This window comes from Elephas maximus, chromosome 19 (assembly GCF_024166365.1).
Source record: "Elephas maximus indicus isolate mEleMax1 chromosome 19, mEleMax1 primary haplotype, whole genome shotgun sequence".
Classification (NCBI taxonomy): Eukaryota; Metazoa; Chordata; class Mammalia; order Proboscidea; family Elephantidae; genus Elephas; species Elephas maximus.
Genome location: NC_064837.1, coordinates 51,738,725 through 51,760,269, shown reverse-complemented (window position 1 = coordinate 51,760,269; position 21,545 = coordinate 51,738,725). Strand labels below are relative to the sequence as shown.

General features: G+C 44.9%; 1 protein-coding gene across 5 annotated transcripts in view; it reads left to right on the top strand.

Annotated features, from left to right (window-relative positions):
- Positions 1-21,545, top strand: part of ARHGAP27 (Rho GTPase activating protein 27) — a 48,647-nt gene that overhangs the window by 15,272 nt on the left and 11,830 nt on the right. Inside the window, exon 1 of one of the 5 annotated variants that reach the window (XM_049858997.1) lies at positions 6,632-7,137. The exons of the other annotated variants lie outside the window; for them this stretch is intronic. Coding sequence (XP_049714954.1) covers positions 7,081-7,137 — 57 coding nt within the window. The 5' untranslated portion in view covers positions 6,632-7,080. Of the gene's footprint in view, positions 1-6,631; positions 7,138-21,545 lie in introns of those variants that run through there. 5 annotated transcript variants of the gene reach the window in all.

The window sequence follows — 21,545 nt, the reverse complement described above, 5'->3', positions numbered from 1 at the left end:
GTTCTTTGTGTCTTAAAAGTTCCTGGGGTCTTAAAAGTTTGCAAATACCCATCCAAGGTACAAAAATTGGTCTCTATTCACCCAGAAATACGGAGGAAAAGACAGTCAGGAAGAGGAGGAGAAAATGTAATGTGTGGCTAATTGCCTCCATGAGGAACTGCGCCCTTTGCCATGAGACCAGAAGAACTGGATGGTGCCCAGCTACCATTACTGAACATTTTGATCAAAGATTGTATAGATGAATCCTGATTCAGAGGGAAAAAATGCAGGACAGAATTTCAAATTCTCAAAGGCCTCTTTTAATATAGAAGTTTGCTCATATTTTCTTCCTTGAGTATTTTTATGGCTTCATTTTTTTTCTTCTTTTTTGAACATTTCAATCTTTAACCCTTGGGGCTTTATCCAGATGGACAGAGTAAAATGAAGGATGAAAATCCACCTTATTTACTTTTTCTAGGAGGCCATCCAGTTGTCCCATCACCTCGTACTGACAAGTCCATCTTTCCCATGATTTGTCATGGTGTCTTCAGCATGTCCTAGGTTCTGGATGTGTGTCTAATAGCAGCAGCCTATTTGTTTGTCTGTTTGTTCTGCTTTTCACCAGCCACTGGGCTGCCAGAGGAGTGGAGTCTATATGTCTTTGTCTGCTTGCCAGGCTCAGTTGAGCTGTTGGCGTACCCCACGTGGTGGGGGACTCTAGGTCAGAGATAGCTTAGTGGGCCCTGTGGGACTTGGCAGCCTCTGCTGTCAAGGCATCAGCAGGAAATCTCCCTGTTTCCTGCCTCCTCCGCTCTCCCAGCCTTAGGGTGTCTTGCCCACCTGCATAGCTCCTCCTCAGCTCCCAGGGCAGGGGGTCTGATACCAGGACCACCTTGTCTTCCCTCTGGAGTCCCCTGGTGGGCCCAGTTAGCCTCAGACTTCCCAGGGTTCCCTGGATTGCAGCCTCCACCTCAGGTGCTCTCACCTATGCCAGCCCTGCCCTGCCCTGCCTACCTGCCCCGACCCTGGTGTGACCCAGGGCAGTAGAGGGTTGCAGTCGGGAGAAGAGGAGAAGCAGAATATGTCTAAGCTGCTACATCCCCAGAATCCCAGCCCCAGCAAACCAAACCAAACCCATTGCCGTCAAGTCAGTTCTGACTCGTGGAGGCCCCGTGTCTGTAGAGTAGAACTGCTCCATAGGGTTTTTTTTGGCTGTAGTGTTTACAGAAGTGGATTGCCAGGTTTTTCTTTCACAGCACCATCGGGTGGGTTCTAACCACAAACCTTTAGGTAAGTTGTCGAGTGCAAACATTTTACGCCACCCGGGGACCTCCCAGCCCCAGTACGGAATCTTGAAGGGAGAGAAATTACTTTGTCTATGAGGACAAAGATTGGGGGAAAGAGGTGCTGGGAGGGCAAGCCCATTACCAGATGAGAAATAATTAACCCCTTCATATGGTAGTAACAGTGAAGGTGGAGAATAGGAAGAGTTTGAGGTAGATTTTTTTTTTTTTTTTTACTTCTTTTATTAGGACAATTTTCAAGCATTTAGAAAAATACAAAAATAAATAATAGAATTCAATTCTCCCTACTATCTGGATTTAACAATTCACATTTGCCATTTTTTTATCTTTTTTTTTTTTTGCCAAAGAATGATACATTCCAGATATCACATTTCACCCCTAAGAACTTCAACGCGCATCTCTAAAAAATGACTTTTCCTCCATAACCACCATACCATTATCATAGCTAACAAAATTAATATGAATTGCTCAATATCATCTAAAATCCAGGTTTCACCAATTTCCCTGAAAAACCTCTCTCTCAGCTGGTTTGTGTGAACCAAGGTGCAGTCAAGGGCCTTGCATCGCATTTGGTTGTCACATAAATCTCTCTTGGACAACTCTCACCCATTTCTTCCACTAGGACACTGACTAGTTAAGGAGACCAGACTAGTTGCCCTGTAGGATGTCTGTTTTAGATTTGTCTGCTTGCTTCCTGCTGGTGGTGGTAACATGTTCCTCTAACTCCTGTGTTACTTGTGAACTAGTAGGTCTGAAAAACTTAAATCAAACACGAAACCCGTTGCCATCAAGTTGATTCTGACTCATAGGAACCCTATAGGGCAGAGTAGAACTGCCCTATAGGGTTTCCAAGGCTGTAATCTTTACAGAAGCAGATTGCCACATCTTTCTCGTGTAGAGCGGCTGGTGGGTTTGAACTGCTGACTTTTCAGTTAGCAGCTGAGCACTTTAACCACTGCACCACCAGGGCTTCTCCGAAAGGCTTAAACCCATTGCCGCTGAGTCGATTCCAACTCATAACAACCCTATAGGAGCGAGCAAAACTGCCCCATGGGCTTTCCACGGCTGTAATCTTTACAGAAGCAGACGGCCACATCTTTCTCCCAAGGAGCAGCTGGTGGGTTAGAACCACTTACCTTTCAGTTAGCAGCTGAGTGTTTAACCACTGCACTACCAGGGCTTAGGGAGGTCAAAACACGCGGCTCCGTGACAGGTGACACAAAGGAAGCAGGAAGAGCCAAGGATGACTCTAGATCTTTGCTTGACCAACAGAAGGGATGCTGAGTTGGGGAAGAAGGAGGAACGAGTTGGAGGAGGAAGGAGATGAATTCAGTTTGGGAACCAGATGGTGGGTAGTTGGTCATACAAGCCTGGACATGGTATAGCGAGTTGCTCACCTAAAGCTGGTTGTGGAAACTCCACGTTTCCGGGGGGAGTGGAGAAGGAGCAGTCAAGGAGGAGCACCAGGAAGCTGTGGTTTGAGGAAATCCAAGGAGGAGAGGACTCAAAGGAGGAAATGCAGGAGAGAAGTCAGGTCAGAGCGAACACTGAATTTCTCATTGAGGAGATTGTGAGTGACCTCCTGAGCAGTAGGCTGGGTTTCTGAGTGGATGTAGAGAAGGTGGGGTGTGCACACTCCTTCAACAAGCCAGCTCTGAAAAGGAGAGTAGTGGTTAAAGAGGGGTGCAGAGCTGGGTCCAGGGGAAGCACTTTTTCTTTTTAGGATGGAGAATTTGAGTTTGTCACAATTTCAAAGGGATAAAGGCAGTCAAGAGGGAGAGGTTGGAGATTTGAGGTGAGGACACTTCTTGAGCAGGTGAGAGGCAGTGGGGTTCCCTGGGCCCAGGGTGGGGGTTGGCTTGGACAGGAGGAGGAGCCTTGTGTTCTCTGTCAGAGAAAAGAGAAGGAATGATGGGTGCAGGTACAGATACACTTGAGGGGGTGGGCAGAAGATCACATTTTTCTCCCTATGATGGCTCATAATCCCAGGCCTTCACTGGCTGGGAGATTCCTCAACTGACCATTTCTGACCACTCCCTGCCCCAGCAGGCCTGGCTGGGTCTTTGTGAGCCTTACTCAGAGCACAGGAGGTGTGAGCCCAGGAAAGCCCCACCCCACTCTGGAGGAGCAGGCCAAGCAGGCAGCCCCATGAGGTCACCCAGAGGCTAGGGGCAAAGTCCAGCGCCAAGAGCACCCAATCGAAACCCAAACCCAGCAAAGCAGAAGTGCAGCCTGCCTCCTTCCCCATGCCCCCATGGGTGTGGGAACCCAGGGACTTGGTTCTCTTTCACAGAAGCCAACCTTGTGAGGGGAGACCAATGACAGCCCCATTCCACAGATAAAGAAATTGAGGCCCAGAGACACAAGGGGTTGCCCATAGAGAAGCTGGGACAGAAACTATACAAGAACTCAGGTCGTTGGACTCCTCCGTTCTTTTTCCTTTGAATCAAATGAAGCTTCTGCCCCAAACCAAGAGAAGAGTCTCATCTAAGGCTGTTATGCGGGAATCTCACACCCGTGTTATGAGATTACCATTGATGGAGGTGCCTCATCCAGGTTGCACATTCAAATCACCTGAGGAGCCTTTAAAACTACTTCCAGACCAAAATACGTCAGAATCTCAGGAGCTGGGGCCAGGCAGGGCTCCCCCAGTGCTCTGAGGCTTGAGGACCAGCGCCCCACGGGATGACCTCCAGCCTCCCCACTGCCAGTGGTGGAGGCACAGCTCTGGGCTTGGCAGAAGTGGGTAGAGAGAGTGGGTCTCAGCCTCTGCGGAAGGAAAGGTCAGGCGGAGGGGATGACCCCAGAACCAGGCTCCTCACGTGGACACGGTTGAGCTCCATGACGTGAAGATTATAATTCATTCCTGCCCTTCCTCCACCCAGGGGCGGATAACCCAGTGAGCAAGGAAAGCACAGGCTTATTTGCACTTACTTACTAATCTGCAGTGAACAGTTTCGGATGGGTTTCACCTTGCCTATTGGATAATCCACCCCGCGACCTCAGCCTGGGTGGCACGGCGCAGGCTCACCAAGCTGGCAAAGGGGCTTCATGTCCCCTTACCAGCCCTCTGAGTCAGCTCCTGGGCTTGAGTCTCTGGTTAGGGGTTTTTCTTTTGCCTCTGCCCCACATAGCTGACAGGATTTTCCTATTGCACCTGCCCCTGCCCCAAAGATTCCTGTGAGGATTTTGGAGAAAGGGGGTGAGGACAGAGACGTACACGGATGGGGTGACATTCTGCTGGCTTGTTCTGGTGTGTCCCTCCCTCCTCTCACTGTGCGCCTCTCAGGCGTGAGGGTGTGGTTGAGGGTGGAGAACCCCACTGGGGAGCCACTGTGGTCAGCACCTCCTCTCGCTGGGGGAAGGGAAGCCCAAACAGGGAGGCCTGAGTAGCCAAGCTCTGTGACCAAGAGCCGGCCAGAGCTGTGTGGGGCTTGCTCAGTGACAGCGGTGGAGAGGCCTGGTCCTTACAGCGTGGGACCGGAGATTTTCCCCTGCCCCCTGGGGTGGAGCCCACTGGAGGCTTCAGCCATGGGGGCCAAGCCCAGGAAGAGAAATGGGCAAGATGCTGGCTGCCGATTCTGGGGTCCCAGCTCCACACTGTCACTCCTGGTCCCTGCCACAGGGAGCCCCTGCTTCCCTACCCTACCCGCAGAGCAGTGCAGGGGGCCTGGGTTTCACACCTGTTCCTCCTCTCCATCTAGCCCAACTCCTCCCTATGGCTCAGTCTCTGGCTGTTCTGGAATTTGCCGAGGGTGTTCCCATCTCCTGGGCCTGGCTCTGCTCTCCCCTGGCTTGCTCTCGTGTGTGCGCGCGCCTGCGTGTGTGTGTGCGCGTGTCTGCGTGTCTGTGTCTGTCTGTGTGTCTGTGTGTGTGTGTATCTGTGTCTGTGTCTGTGTGTCTGTGTCGGTGTGTGTCTGTGTGTGTGTCTGTGTATGCATCTCTGTGTCTGCGTGTGTGTCTGTGCGTCTCTGTGTGTGTCTGTGCGTGTGTGTCTGTGTGTGTCTGTGTCTGTGTGTATCCGGGTCCCTGTCTCTTGGGGTGGGGGCAGTGTGATATGTCACATGTGTGATGAGTGTCAGGACTGGAGGCCTGTCTGTTTTCCTTCTGCTCTCTCTCTTGATTGAGGGGTGGGCTAGGCTGTCCCTGGGGTTCTGGACTTCTGAATCAGGACACAGTGGATGGGTGTGGGGAAGTGATACAAGCACTTTGAGAGCAGTGTAGGGCAGAGGGCCCCAGACTTGCTGTGAACACGATCTCACCTAGAGTCCATACCCCAAATCTATGCCATGCCTAGCTCAACTTGGGTGTCCCTGTCCTGAGCCCAAAGTGGGTGCAGGAGACAAGAGGCCTGGGAGGCATGGGTGGAGGTAAAAGGGGAGCCAGGGCCAGGGCAGGAGGATTATTGAAATGGAATAATGGGAAACAAGGGGTCTGGAATCCAGGGTAGTAGGGTGGGGCTTAGTGCCTGAACTGGGAGTGGGCAGCCAGTGCAGGAGAACGTTCAGGCTGGTGGGTGGGGGCCAGGGTGCTGGCCTGGCACCTGGGCTGGGAGAAGCCCCTCAAGGAGGGTAGTGAAGACAAGATGATCCCCAAGGGCTTAGAGGAGAGGCTGAAGCTCCTCATCCAGGACATCAATGTGTACAGCCAGGGGTCTGAACACCCACCGGGGTGAGAGGGTGAAGGAAGGAGAGGCCAGGAGGAGGACCTTACCTCAGTAGGGTGGGGGAGCTGGTGCCTGTCTCCTTCTCTGGATTTTTCTGAGAGCATGTAGGGGCACACAGGCATGGGTGGGCACAGGCAGGTGGGCGTGTGTCAGCATATGTGGGTGCACAGGCGGGGTGGGCACATGTGCCTTGATGACCAAGGCTGGAGGAGGCAGACTCAGGCAGGAGTCGGGCAGACAGTGGTGTGGTCAGAATCCCAGCTTTCCTCCTCGTGGCTGTGGCTGGCAGGGTCCAGACACTGGCTCTCTCTGGCACCACATCTGCCCAGGCGCCTTCCTTTTTGGGTGCCCATCCTCCCCCACTGCACACACAAGCTTCCTCTTTCTCATCACATCCTCCTTGGGCCTTGGGGGAGTTGACAGCCACTCATTGCCCTGTTTCCTCCCCAGGAACTACTCCAGGTCAGGCAAGGGAGGTCTGCGCCAGTCCAGGCCCAAGGACCCGCTACCCATCTGCCTGCCCCCATCTGTGCAGCGAATCCTGCACCCCTTCCCTGTGGGTCAAATGCGTGCCTTTCTCTCTGGAGCCTGTGCCGGGCTGCGTCTGTCTGGGCCTGGGATTCAGAACTCAGCTCAGGGATGATCGTCAGATGACTGAGTGGGGCAGCCAGCGGTGCCCCAAATAAACAAACAAAAAAAACAAACCTGTTGCTGTCTAGTCAATTCCGACTCGTAGCAACCCTGGAGGACAGAGTAGAACTGCTCCATAAGGTTTCCAAGGCTGTAAATCTTTACGGAAGCAGACTGCCACATCTTTCTCAGGTGGAGCAGCTGGAGGATTTGAACCTCGTACCTTTTGGTTAGCAGCCAAACCCACTGTGCCACCAGGGCTCCAAAGAAGCATAAAAACATCCCTGACCCAAGGCGCCCCCACCTTACCCCACCCCACCATCTCTGTCTCAGGCAGCACTTCCGCAGCCCTGACAGGAAATGGGCTGGAGGTGCAGCCTCCCCGCCATCTCGAGACAACTTCTTGTTTCCCTGTAGCCCTCTGCCAGCCCTGGGGTTTTGCCCCTTGGCTCCACCCCCCCAGACCTTCCCAAGGCTCCATCCCCACACAGAAGGGACAGTATGGTGGACATGATTGCCAAGCTGACCAGAAAGCAGAGTCGGGGCCTTCGGGGGCAGGTAGGGGACCCTAGCATTAGAAGGCGAGTGCAGCCTCTGTTGGGGGTGGCCGAGGGGCCTGTATGGACAGGAGGACCCCTGTGGGCCTCCATCCTCTGGCCCTAGAGTGAGGTGGGGTCTGGGGAAGGGGTCTTATGGAGTTGGGACTTCTAACCTCTCCTTCTCTGCAGCTCTGCCTGTCTGAGAGGAGGGACAGGGGGATGCTGAGAGGGGATGGGCAGCTGAGGGAGGAGAGGCAGAGCTGCCACCTGCTCGTGGACAAGGAGGGGAAATTGGACATAAGTGGACTGCCGCTATCAGGAAGTGCTGGGGGGCTGACAGGTAGGTGTGGTAAAAGCCAGACCCCTCTTGGCTCTGTCCTTTGGCTTGAGGTGGGGGGCCGCTTCCTCTTTCCCACTCGTTGTCCCTTTTGTCTGATGGATATGACTGAAGTCTGGGCCCCAGGAGCCCTTGATGCCCTAGTCAGGCCGCTGTTGCTGAGCTGCGTCTGGGTTTTGCCTGGGTCTCCAGGATTTGGGGGCAGAGGCCCTGGTGTAACCACAGTGAGCATCTGCTCCCAGCCAGAGGTCTGAGAGGTCCTGGCCCTGCCTGGCCCCAGGAGCTGGTCAGATCCAGCCGAGGCTCTGCCTGAGAGGAAAATGCCTATGTCTTAGTACTGTGGGGGCTCTGCAGAGAGTTCTGGGTCTGAAGGGGCTTCAGTGATGTGGCAGTCCGGCTACCTCTATATGGCTGTACTTCTAGAAGCATCCCTAGCAGGGGGTTGGACCCTGCTTACGCACCTCCAGGGATGGCCACTTTCACTATCTCTTGAACCTGCCTGTGTCTCTGGGACAGCCTCAATCTTTAGAACGTGTTTCCTTCAAAGGGACACAGCCCTGCACCCATTCGATCTGCACCGTGGAGACCCACAGTGTAACTCTGTACCTTCTTTTCTTTGTGACAACCCTGTAACCCTGGGGGCCCACCCTTCTACCTCCAGCATCTCCTCTGTACCCGGTAGGGGTGTTGTGTTTGCGAGATCCCTGTCAGCTCCACCAGCCTGGGACTCCCTGTGGACTTGGAGCCACGGCCTACAGCCTGGCTTCAAAGAGCCTGGCTCCTTTGTTGGCTCATCCACCCCTCTATGGGCCCTTCCAACCACTGCCCCATGGATGGGCATGGCCACTGCCTCAGTGGGTCCAGCTGGGGGTGAGTAGAGGTTGTATGGTTCATCTGCCTTCCTCCACTCCTGCCTCCATCCTGTCCTCCCAAGCAATCTCCTGGTTTCTGTGGCTCAAACCCTCATTCTCAGAAAGTTCTTGCTCAAACCTAACCTTAGTCTCTCCCTAGTGTCAGGTGTGTTTGTATGTTTGTTTGCTGCTGCAGTTTGCCACAGGATTGACTTGGGTACAGTAAACATTTTGGTGGATCTGCTACGTGCTATGGGGCATTGGGGCACCTGCTGGGGGTGACTGGAGTCAGTCAGTCTTGGTCTTGCTCTCCAGTAACTCCTGCCTTTTGGGGCAGAGAAAGTAGGCAAATGGGTGGACAACTCACCAACTACCTAAGGGTGACAAGCAGAGGGCCAGAGGGTTTGGCCTCTCTTAGGAGGTGGAAGGCCTCACCCAGGAGAGGTTTGGGAGCAGAGAGCCAGTGGATGGGCAGGGTTTGGGTAGGCAGGGACCCAGACAAGGGCATTCCCGGTTTCAGGAAGCACAGGAGTAAAGGCACAGGAGGTAGGCAGGTGCCTTTTGTGTTTGGGGTAGGGTGAGCTGTCTGGTGTGTTGGAGTACTGGATCCCACGCGAGGGCTACAGTGGGAAAAGAGGGAGGAGAAGTAGAGAGGAGTGTCCTGTCTCCACCACAGGGGAGCTTGGGTCGGGGGTGTGTCCCCTGATCTCTCTGCCCCTATGCCAGAGGATCTGCCCCTTCACAGGCTCCCCATCTAAAACAGTAACGCCCCCTTTTTTGACTGCGGTTTGGTTTTCCTCCTTAGCAGTTATCATCAAATCATCATTCATTGCCTGCCATAGACACACACGTGCGCTAGAGTGTTGGCCCTCCCAGGCAGGGATTTGTGTCCGCTCGTTGCATCCCCAGTGCCTAGAACAGTGCCTGGCACACAGCAGCGAATCTTTGTTGGATGAATGAATGATTTCTCAGGTGCCTGCCTAAGGCCCTTGAGTGGGACGTGCCTTCTCTCTCAAAGAGTTTATAGCTTAGTGAAGGAGTCACAGTCAATGCAGAAACTTCTATGATTTTTTTTAAGGTTTATTGTATGAATTTTTGAGGTTGCAGTAAAGTTTAAAGAAAAATAAAAGAAACAAAAAACAAATTCAACCACTATAATATTACTACCAGAAATGACCTCTGTTAGCATTTTGGAGGTTTTTTTTTCTTTTTTTTAATTGTGCTTTAAGTGAAAGTTTACAGTTCAAGTCAGTTTCTCATACAAAAACTTACACACACATTGTTATGTGACCCTAGTTGCTTTCCCTACAATGTGACAGCACACTCGTTCTGTCCACCCTGTGTTTCCCGTGTCCATTCAACCAACTCCTGTCCCCCTCTGCCTTCTCATCTTGCCTACAGACAGGAGCTGCCACATAGTCTAATGTGTCTATCTGAGCTAAGAAGCACACTCCTCACCAATATCAGTTTATGTTTTATCGTCAAGTCTAATCTTTGAAGAGTTGGCTTCGGGAATGGTTTTAATTTTGGGCTAACAGAGTCTGGGGGCCATGACCTCTAGGGTTCCTCCAGTCTCAGTCAGACCATTAACTCTAGCCTTTTTACTAGAATTTAAGGTCTGCCTCCCACTTTTCTCAGCTCCGTCAGGGGTTCTCTGTTGTGTTCCCTGTCAGGGCAGTCATTGATGGTAGCCGGGTACCATATAGTTCTTCCAGTCTCAGGCTGATGGAGTCTCTGGTTTTTGTGGCTCTTTCTGTTTCATGGGCTCATATTTTCCTTGTGTCTTTGATGTTCTTCATTCTTCTTTGCTCCAGGTAGATTGAGACCAAGTGATGCATCTTAGATGGCTGCTTGCTGGATTTTAAGACCCCAGCCACCACTCACCACAGTAGAATGCAGAAGATTTTCTTAATATACTTTGTTATGCCAGTTGACCTAGGTGTCCCCTGAAACCATGGTCCCCAGACCCCTGCCCCTGCTTCTCTGTCTTTTGAAGTGTTCAGTTGTGTTGAGGAAACTTCTTAGCTTTTGGTTTAGTCCAGTTGTGCCGACTTCCCCTGTATTGTGTGTTGTCCTTCCCTTCACCTAAAATAATTCTTGTCTACTATCTAATTAGTGAATATCCCTCTCCCTCCCTCCCCACGCTCATAACCATCAAAGAATGCTTTCCTCTGTGTTTAAACCTATTTTTGAGTTCTTATAATAGTAGTTTCATACAATATTTGTCCTTTTGCAGCTAATTTCACTCAGCATAATGCCTTCTAGATTCCTCCGCGTTATGAGGTGTTTCACAGATTCATCATTGTTCTTTGTCATTGCAGAGTATTCCAATGTGTGAATATACCATAATTTCTCTATCCATTCATCCATTGATGGGCATCTTGGTTATTTCCATCTTTTTGCTATTGTAAACAGTGCTGCAATGAACATGGGTGTGCATATATCTGTTCGTGTAAAGGCTCATTTCTCTAGGATATATTAAAAGGAGTGGAATTGCTGGATCATATGGTAGTTCTATTTCTAGCTTTTTAAGGAAGTGCCAAATCGATTTCCAAAGTGGTTGTACCATTTTACATTCCCACTAGCAACGTATAACTGTTCCAGTCTCTCCACAACCTCTCTAATATTTATTGTTTTGGGTTTTTTTTTTTTTTTTTTTTATTAATGCCAGCCTTGTTGGAGTGAGATGGTATCTTATTGTAGTTTCGATTTGCATTTCTCTAATGGCTAATGATCGTGAACATCTCCTCATGTCTGTTAGCCACCTGAATGTCTTCTTTGGTGACGTGCCTGTTCATATCCTTTGCCCGTTTTTTTTTTTTTTTTAATAATTTTTCTTGAGCTTTAAGTGAACATTTACAAATCAAGTCAGTCTGTCACGTATAAGCTTATATACACCTTACTCCATACTCCCACTTACTCTCCCCCTAATGAGTCAGCCCTTCCAGTCTCTACTTTCGTGACAATTTTGCCAGTTTCTAACCCTCTCTACCTTCCTATCTCCCCTCCAAACAGGAGATGCCAACACAGTCTCAAGTGTCCATCTGATACAAGTAGCTCACTCTTCGTCAGCATCTCTCTCCAACCCATTGTCCAGTCCCTTCCATGTCTGATGAGTTGTCTTCGGTAATGGTTCCTGTCCTGGGCCAACAGAAGGTCTGGGGACCGTGACCGCCGGGATTCCTCTAGTCTCAGTCAGACCATTAAGTCTGGTCTTTTTATGAGAATTTGGGGTCTGCATCCCACTGATGTCCTGCTCCCTCAGGGGTTCTCTGTTGTGCTCCCTGTCAGGGCAGTCATCGGTTGTGGCCGGGCACCATCTAGTTCTTCTGGTCTCAGGATGATATAAGTCTCTGGTTCATGTGGCTCTTTCTGTCTCTTGGGCTCGTAGTTATCGTGTGACCTTGGTGTTCTTCATTCTCGTTTGATCCTGGTGGGTTGAGACTAATTGATGCATCTTAGATGGCTGCTTGTTAGCATTTAAGACCCCAGACGCCACATTTCAAAGTGGGATGCAGAATGTTTTCATAATAGAATTATTTTGCCAATTGACTTAGAAGTCCCCTTAAGCCACAGTCCCCAAACCCCCACCCTTGCTCCGCTGACCTTTGAAGCATTCAGTTTATCCTGGAAACTTCTTTGCTTTTGGTCCAGTCCAGTTGAGCTGACCTGCCCTGTATTGAGTGTTGTCCTCCCCTTCACCTAAAGTAGTTCTTATCTGCTAACTAATCAGTAAATAACCCTCTCCCACCCTCCCTCCCTCCCCCCCTCGTAACCACAAAAGTATGTGTTCTTCTCAGTTTATACTATTTCTCAAGATCTTATAATAGTAGTCTTATACAATATTTGTCCTTTTGCCTCTGACTAATTTTGCTCAGCATAATGCCTTCCAGGTTCCTCCATGCTATGAAATGTTTCACAGATTCGTCACTGTTCTTTATTGATGCGTAGTATTCCATTGTGTGAATATACCACAATTTATTTAACCATTCATCCGTTGATGGACACCTTGGTTGCTTCCAGCTTTTTGCTATTGTCAACAGTGCTGCAATAAACATGGGTATGCATATATCTGTTCGTGTGAAGGCTCTTATTTCTCTAGGGTATATTCCGAGGAGTGGGATTTCAGGGTTGTATGGTAGTTCTATTTCTAACTTTTTAAGAAAATGCCAGATAGATTTCCAAAGTGGTTGTACCATTTTACATTCCCACCAGCAGTGTATAAGAGTTCCAATCTCTCCGCAGCCTCTCCAGCATTTATTATTTAGTGTTTTTTGGATTAATGCCAGCCTTTTTTTTTTTGTTGGAGTGAGATGGAGTCTCATCGTAGTTTTAATTTGCATTTCTCTAATGGCTAATGATCGAGAGCATTTTCTCATGTACCTGTTAGCTGCCTGAATATCTTCCTTAGTGAAGCGTGTGTTCATATCCTTTGCCCACTTCTTGATTGGGTTGTTTGTCTTTTTGTGGTTGAGTTTTAACAGAATCATATAGATTTTAGAGATCAGGCGCTGGTCAGAGATGTCATAGCTGAAAATTCTTTCCCAATCTGTAGGTGGTCTTTTTACTCTTTTGGTGAAGTCTTTAGATGAGCATAGGTGTTTGATTTTTAGGAGCTCCCAGTCATCTGGTTTCTCTTCATCATTTTTGGTAATGTTTTGTATTCTGTTTATGCCTTGTATTAGGGCTTCTAACATTGTCCCTATTTTTTCTTCCATGATCTTTATCGTTGTTTAGGTCTTTGATCCACTTGGATTTAGTTTTTGTGCATGGTGTGAGGTATGGGTCCTGTTTCATTTTTTTGCAAATGGATATCCAGTTATGCCAGCACCATTTGTTAAAAAGACTATCTTTTCCCCAATTAACTGGCACTGGGCCTTTGTCAAATATCAGCTGCTCATATGGGGATGGATTTATATCTGGGTTCTCAATTCTGTTCCATTGGTCTGTGTGTCTGTTGTTGTACCAGTACCAGGCTGTTTTGACTACTGTAGCTGTATAATAGTTTCTAAAATCAGGTAGAGTGAGGCCTCCCACTTTCTTCTTCTTTTTCAGTAATGCTTTACTTATCTGGGGCTCCTTTCCCTTCCATATGAAGTTGGTGATTTGTTTCTCCATCACATTAAAAAATGTCATTGGAATTTGGATCGGAAGTGCATTGTATGTATACATGGCTTTTGGTAAAATAGACATTTTTACTATGTTAAGTCTTCCTATCCATGAGCAAGTTATGTTTTTCCACTTAAGTAGGTCCTTTTTAGTTTCTCGTAGTAGTACTTTGTAGTTTTCTTTATATAGGTATTTTACATCTTTGGTAAGATTTATTCCTAAGTATTTTATCTTCTTGGGGGCTACTGTGAATGGAATTGATTTGGTTATTTCATTTTCGATGTTCTTTTTGTTGATGTAGAGGAATCCAAGTGATTTTTGTATGTTTATTTTATAACCTGAGACTCTGCCAAGCTCTTCTATTAGTTTCAGTAGTTTCCTGGAGGATTCCTTAGCGTTTTCTGTGTATAAGATAATGTCATCTGCGAATAGAGATAATTTTACTTCCTCCTTGCCAATCCGGATGCCCTTTATTTCTTTGTCTTGCCTAGTTGCTCTGGCTAGGACCTCTAGCACAATGTTGAATAAGAGCGGTGATAAAGGACATCCTTGTCTGGTTCCCGTTCTCAAGGGAAATGCTTTCAGGCTCTCTCCATTTAGAGTGATGTTGACTGTTGGCTTTGTATAGATGCCCTTTATTATGTTGAGGAATTTTCCTTCAATTCCTATTTTGCTGAGAGTTTTTATCATAAATGGGTGTTGGACTTTGTCAAATGCCTTTTCTGCATCGATTGATAAGATCATGTGGTTTTTGTCTTTTGTTTTATTTATATGGTGGATTACATTAATGGTTTTTCTAATATTAAACCAACCTTGCATACCTGGTATAAATCCCACTTGGTCATGGTGGATTATTTTTTTGATATGTTGTTGAATTCTATTGGCTAGAATTTTGTTGAGGATTTTTGCATCAATGTTCATGAGAGATACAGGTCTGTAATTTTCTTTTTTCGTGATGTCTTTATCTGGTTTTGGAATCAGGGGTATGGTGGCTTCATAGAATGAGTTAGGCAGTATTCCGTCATTTTCTATGCTTTGAAATACCTTTAGTAGTAGTGGTGTTAACTCTTCCCTGAAAGTTTGGTAGAACTCTGCAGTGAAGCCGTCCGGGCCAGGGCTTGTTTTTGTTGGGAGTTTTTTGATTACCGTTTCAATCCCTTTTTTTGTTATGGGTCTGTTCAGTTGTTCTGCTTCTGATTGTGTTAGTTTAGGTAGGTAGTGGTTTTCTAGGAATTCATCCATTTCTTCTAGGTTTGCAAATTTGTTAGAGTACACTTTTTCATAATAATCTGCTATGATTCTTTTAATTTCATTTGGGTCTGTTGTGATGTGACCCATCTCGTTTCTTATTCAGGTTATTTGTTTCCTTTCCTGTATTTCTTTAGTCAGTCTGGCCAATGTTTTATCAATTTTGTTAATTTTTTCAAAGAACCAGCTTTTGGCTTTGTTAATTCTTTCAATTGTTTTCCTGTTCTCTAATTCATTTAGTTCAGCTCTAATTTTTATTATTTGTTTTCTTCTGGTGCCTGATGGATTCTTTTGTTGCTCACTTTCTATTTGTTCAAGTTGTAGGGACAGTTCTCTGATTTTGGCTCTTTCTTCTTTTTGTATGTGTGCATTTATCGATATAAATTGACCTCTGAGCACTGCTTTTGCTGTGTCCCAGAGGTTTTGATAGGAAGTATTTTCATTGTCGTTGCATCCTATGAATTTCTTTATTGCCTCGTTAATGTCTTCTATAACCCAGTCTTTTCAGCAGGGTATTGTTCAGTTTCCAAGTATTTGATTTCTTTTCCATAATTTTTCTGTTACTGATTTCCACTTTTATGCCCTTGTTGTCTGAGAAGATGCTTTGTAATATTTCGATGTTTTGGATTCTGCAAAGGTTTGCTTTATGACCTAATATGTGGTCTATTCTAGAGAATGTTCCATGTGCGCTAGAAAACAAAGTATACTTTGCAGCTGTTGGGTGGAGTGTTCTGTATAAGTCAATGAGGTCAAGTTGGTTGATTGTAGCAATTAGGTCTTCCGTGTCTCTATTGAGCTTCTTACTGGATGTCCTGTCCTTCTCTGAAAGTGGTGTGTTGAAGTCTCCTACTATAATTGTGGAGGTGTCTATCTCACTTTTCAGTTCTGTTAAAGTTTGTTTTATGTATCTTGCAGCCCTGTCATTGGGTGCATAAATATTTAATATGGTTATATCTTCCTGGGCAATTGTCCCTTTTATCATTATGTAATGTCCTTCTTTATCCTTTGTGGTGGATTTAACTTTAAAGTCTATTTTGTCAGAAATTAATATTGCTACTCCTGCTCTTTTTTGCTTATTGTTTGCTTGATATATTTTTTTCCATCTTTTGAGTTTTGGTTTGTTTGTGTCTCTAAGTCTAAGGTGTGTCTCTTGTAGGCAGCATATAGATGGATCATGTTTCTTTATCCAGTCTGAGACTGTCTGTCTCTTTATTGGTGCATTTAGTCCATTTACATTCAGCGTAATTAAAAAAAAAATTTTTTTTGTATGTGTTTAGTGCTGTCATTTTGATACCTTTTTATGTGTGTTGTTGACAATTTCATTTTTCCACTTACTTTTTTGTGCTGAGATGTTTTTCTTTGTAAATTGTGTGTTCCACTTTTTCATAGTATTTGACTTTATGTTTGCTAAGTCGTTATGTTTTTCTTGGTTTTTATTTTGAGTTGTGGAGTTGTTATACCTCTTTGTGGTTACCTTAATATTTACCCCTATTTTTCTAAGTAAAAACCTAACTTGTATTGTCCTATATCGCCTTGTATCCCTCTCCATATGGCAGTTCTATGCCACCTGTATTTAGTCCCTCTTTTTGATTGTTGTGATCTTTTACATATTGACTTCAATGATTCCCTGTTTTTTTTTTTTTTTAATTAATCTTAATTTGTTTTTGTGATTTCCCTATTTGAGTTGATATCAGGATGCTCTGCTCTGTGACCTTGTGTTGTGCTGGTATCTGATGTTATTGGTTTTCTGACCAAACAATTTCCTTTAGTATTTCTGGTAGCTTTGGTTTGGTTTTTGCAAATTCTCTAAGCTTGTGCTTGTCTGCAAATGTCTTAATTTCGCCTTCATATTTCAGAGAGAGTTTTGCTGGATATATGATCCTTGGCTGGCAGTTTTTCTCCTTCAGAGCTCTATATATGTCATCCCATTGCCTTCTTGCCTGCATGGTTTCTGCTGAGTAGTCTGAACTTATTATTGATTCTCCTTTGTAGGAGACCTTTCTTTTATCCCTGGCTGCTTTTAAAGTTTCCTCTTTATCTTTGGTTTTGGCAAGTTTGATGATAATATGTCTTGGTGATTTTCTTTTTGGATCAATCTTAAATGGGGTTTGATGAGCATCTTGGATAGATATCCTTTCGTCTTTCATGATGTCAGGGAAGTTTTCTGCCAACAGATCTTCAACTATTCTCTCTGTGTTTTCTGATATCCCTCCCTGTTCTGGGACTCCAATCACAAGCAAGTTATTCTTCTTGATAGAGTCCCACATGATTCTTAGGGTTTCTTCATTTTTTTTAATTCTTTTATATGATTTTTTTCAGCTATGTTGGTGTCAATTCCCTGGTCCTCCAGATTTCCCACTCTGCATTCTAATTGCTCGAGTCTGCTCCTCTGACTTCCTATTGCATTGTCTAATTCTGTAATTTTATTGTTAATCTTTTGGATTTCTGAATGCTGTCTCTCTATGGATTCTTGCAGCTTATTAATTTTTCCACTATGTTCTTGAATAATCTTTTTTAGTTCTTCAATTGCTTTATCAGTATGTTCCTTGGCTTTTTCTGTAGATTGCCTTATTTCATTTCTGAGGTCATCCCTGATGTCTTGAAGCATTCTGTAAATTAGTTTTTTATATTCTGTATCTGCCTTTGCCCATTTTTTAATTGGGTTATTTGTCTTTGTTGTTGAGGTTTTGCAGTATCATGTAGATTTTAGAGATTAGATGCTGATTAGATTTGTCGTAGACAAAAAATTTTTCCCAGCCTGTAGTTTGTCTTTTTACTCTTTTGGTGAAGTCTTTGGAAGAGAGTGTTTGATTTTTAGGAGCTACCAATTAATCTAATTTCTCTTCTGGTGTTTGTGCATTGTTAGTAACGTTTTGTATACTGTTTATGCCATCTATTAGGGCTCCTACCATTGTCCCCATTTTTTCTTCCATGATCTTTATTGTTTTAGATTTTATATTTAGGTCTTTGATCCATCGTGAGTTAGTTTTTGTGCATTGTGTAAGGTATGGATCTTGCTTCATTTTTTTTTCAGATGGATATCCAGTTATGCCAGCACCATTTGTTAAAGAGACTGTCTTTTCCCCATTTTACAGAATTTGGGCCTTCGTCAAATATCAGCTGCTCATAGGTGGATGAATGTATGTTTGGATTCTTAATTCTGTTCCATTGGTGTATGTATCTGTTGTTGTACCAGTACCAGGTTGTTTTAACTACTGTGGCGGTATAATAGGTTCTAAAATCAGGTAGGGTGAAGCCTCCCACTTTGTTCTTCTTTTTCAGTAATGCTTTTCTTATCTGGGGCCTCTTTGGAGGGTCCTTTTAAAACAAAAAAATTGGAACGAAGCCAAGTTTCTCATTTTTTTAAATTTTTTTTATTGTGCTTTAAGTGAAAGTTTACAGATCAAGTCAGTCTCTCATACAAAAATTTATATACACCTTGCTATATAGTCTTAATTGCTCTCCTGCTAATGAGACAGACTGTTCCTTTCCTCCATTCTCTCTTTCCATGTCCATTTCACCAGCTTCTGACCCTCTCTGCCCTCTCATCTCCCCTCCAGATAGGAGATGCCAACATAGTCTCAAGTGTCTACTTGATCCAAGAAGCTCATTCTTTTTTTTTTTTTAATAATTTTTATTGTGCTTTAAGTGAAAGTTTACAAATCAAGTCAGTCTCACGTAAAAACTTATATACACCTTGCTACATATTCCCAATTACTTCTTCCCCATGAGACAGCCCGCTCCCTCCTTTCACTCTCTCTTTTCGTGACCATTTTGCCAGCTTCTAAGCCCCTCTACCCTCCCATCTTCCCTCCAGGCAGGAGATGCCAACATAGTCTCAAGTGTCCACCTGAACCAAGTAGCTCACGCCTCACCAGCATCCGTCTCCAACCCATTGTTGAGTCCAATCCATGTCTGACGAGTTAGCTCAAGAAGCTCATTCTTCACCAGCATCTTTTTCTATCCCATTGTCCAGTTCACTCCCTTTCTGAAGAGCTGGCTTTGGGAATGGTTCCTATCTTGGGCTAACAGAAGGTCTGGGGGCCATGACCACCAGGGTCCTTCTAGTTTCAGTCAGATCATTAAGTCTGGTCTTTTTCTGAGAATTTGGGGTCTGCATCCCACTGCTCTCCTGTTCCCTCAGGGGTTCTCTGTTGTGTTCCCTGTCAGGGCAGTCATCAGCTGTAGCCAGGCACTATGTAGTTCTTCTGGTCTCAGGCTGATGTAGTCTCCGGTTTATGTGGCCCTTACTGTCTCTTGGGCTAGTAATTACCTTGTGTCCTTGGTGTTCTTCATTCTCCTTTGGTGCAGGTGGGTTGAGACCAATTGATTCATCTTAGATGGCTGCTTGCTAGCATTTAAGACCCCCGAGGCCACTCTCCAAAGTGGGAATGCAGAATGTTTTCTTAATAGATTTTATTATGCCAATTGACTTAGATGTCCCCTGAAACCATGGTTCCCAAACCCCCACCCCTCCTACGCTGGCCTTCAAAGCATTCAGTTTATTCAGGAAACTTCTTTGTTTTTGGTTTAGTCCAGTTGTGCTGACCTTGCCTGTATTGTGTGTTCTTTCCCTTCACCTAAAGTAGTTCTTATCTACTACCTAATTAGTGAATACCCTGCTCCCTCCCTTCCTCCCTCCCACCTCTTGTAACCATCAAAGAATATTTTCTTCTTTGTTTAAACTATTTCTAGAGTTCTTATAATAGTGGTCTTATACAATGTTTGTCCTTTTGCAGCTGACTAATTTCACTCAGCATAATGCCTTCCAGATTCCTACATGTTATGAAATGTTTCACAGGTTCATCAGTGTTCATCGATGCGTAGTATTCCATTGTATGAATATACCACAGTTTATTTATCCATTCATCCGTTGATGGGCACCTTGGTTGCTTCTATGTTTTTGCTATTGTAAACAGTGCTGCAGTGAACATGGATATGCATATATCTGTTTGTGTAAAGGCTCTTATTTCTCTAGGATATATTCCAAGGAGTGAGATTGCTGGATTGTATGGTAGTTCTATTTCTAGCTTTTTAAGGAAGTGCCAAATCGATTTCCAAAGTGGTTGTACCATTTTACATTCCCACCAGCGGTGTATAAGTGTTCCAGTCTCTCCACAACCTCTCCAACATTTATTATTTTGTGTTTTTTGGATTAATGCCAGCCTCGTTGGAGTGAGATGGAATCTCATTGTAGTTTTGATTTGCATTTCTCTGATGGCTAATGATCGTGAGCATTTCCTCATGTATCTGTTAGCTACCTGAATGTCTTCTTTAGTGAAGTACCTGTTCATATCCTTTGCCCATTTTTTAAATGGATTATTTCTTTTTGTAGTTGAGTTTTTGCAGCATCGTGTAGATTTTAGAGATCATACACTGATCAGAAATGTCATATTTAAAAACTTTTTCCCAGTCTGTGGGTAATCTTTTTACTCTTTTGGTGTTGTCTTTGCATGAGCATAGGTGTTTGATTTTTAGGAGCTCCCAGTTATCTAGTTTTTTTCTGCATTGTTAGTAATGTTTTGTATACTGTTTATGCCATGTATTAGGGCTGCTAACGTTTTCCCTATTTTTTCTTGCATGATCTTTATCATTTTAGATTTTATATCTAGGTCTTTGATCCATTTTGAGTTCGTTTTTGTGCACGGTGTGAGGTATGGGTCTTTTTTCATTTTTTTGCAGGTGGATATCCAGTTATGCCAGCACCATTTGTTAAAAAGACTTTTTCCCATTTAACTGTTTTGGGGCCTTTGTCAAATATCAGCTGCTCATATGTGGATGGATTTATATCTGGAGTCTCAATTCTGTTCCACTGGTCTATGTATCTGTTGTTGTACCAGTACCAGGCTGTTTTGACTACTGTGGCAGTATAATAGGTTCTAAAATCAGGTAGAATGAGGCCTCCCACTTTTTTCTTCTTTTTCAGTAATGCTTTACTTATTCAGGGCCTCTTTCCCTTCCATATGAAGTTGGTGATTTGTTTCTCCATCTCATTAAAAAATGTCATTGGAATTTGGATCGCAATTGCATTAAATCTGTAGATTGCTTTTGGTAGAATAGACATTTTTACAATGAGCAAGGTATGTTTTTCCACTTATGTAGGTCTCTTTTGGTTTCTTGCAGGAGTGTTTTGTAGTTTTCTTTGTATAAGTCTTTTACATCTCTGGTAAGATTTATTCCTAAGTATTTTACCTTCTTGGGGCTACTGTAAATGGTATTGATTTGGTGATTTCCTCTTTGATGTTCTTTTTGTTGTTGTAGAGGAATCCAACTGATTTTTGTATGTTTATCTTGTATCCTGATGCTCTGCCGAACTGATCTATTAGTTTCCATAGTTTTCTTGAGGAGTCCTTAGGGTTTTCTGTGTATAAGAAAATAGAGTTACTTTTACTTCTTCCTTGCCAATCTGGATGCCCTTTATTTCTTTGTCTAGCCCAATTGCTGTGGCTAGGACCTCCAGCACAATGTTGAATAAGAGTGGTGATAAAGGGCATCCTTGTCTGGCTCCCGTTCTCAAGGGGAATTCTTTCAGGCTCTCTCCATTTAGGGTGATGTTGGCTGTTGGCTTTGTATAAATGCCCTTTATTATGTTGAGGAATTTTCCTCCTATTCCTATTTTGCTGAGAGTTTCTATCATATCATGAATGGGTGTTGAACTCTGTCAAATGCCTTTTCTGCATCAATTGATAAAATCATGTGATTCTTGTCTTTTGTTTTAAGTTTATCATTTTGAAATTTGCTTTTTCCCTGGAATATTATGTATTCTTGAAACATAAAATTTCCAAGAATAAAAGTGCTGTTCTGTTGTCTGAGTTCTGATAATGCAGTTTTCTACCCTCTGGTGAGGGTGCTGGATTAAGTGTGGTGGGCCCAAGGGAGGGA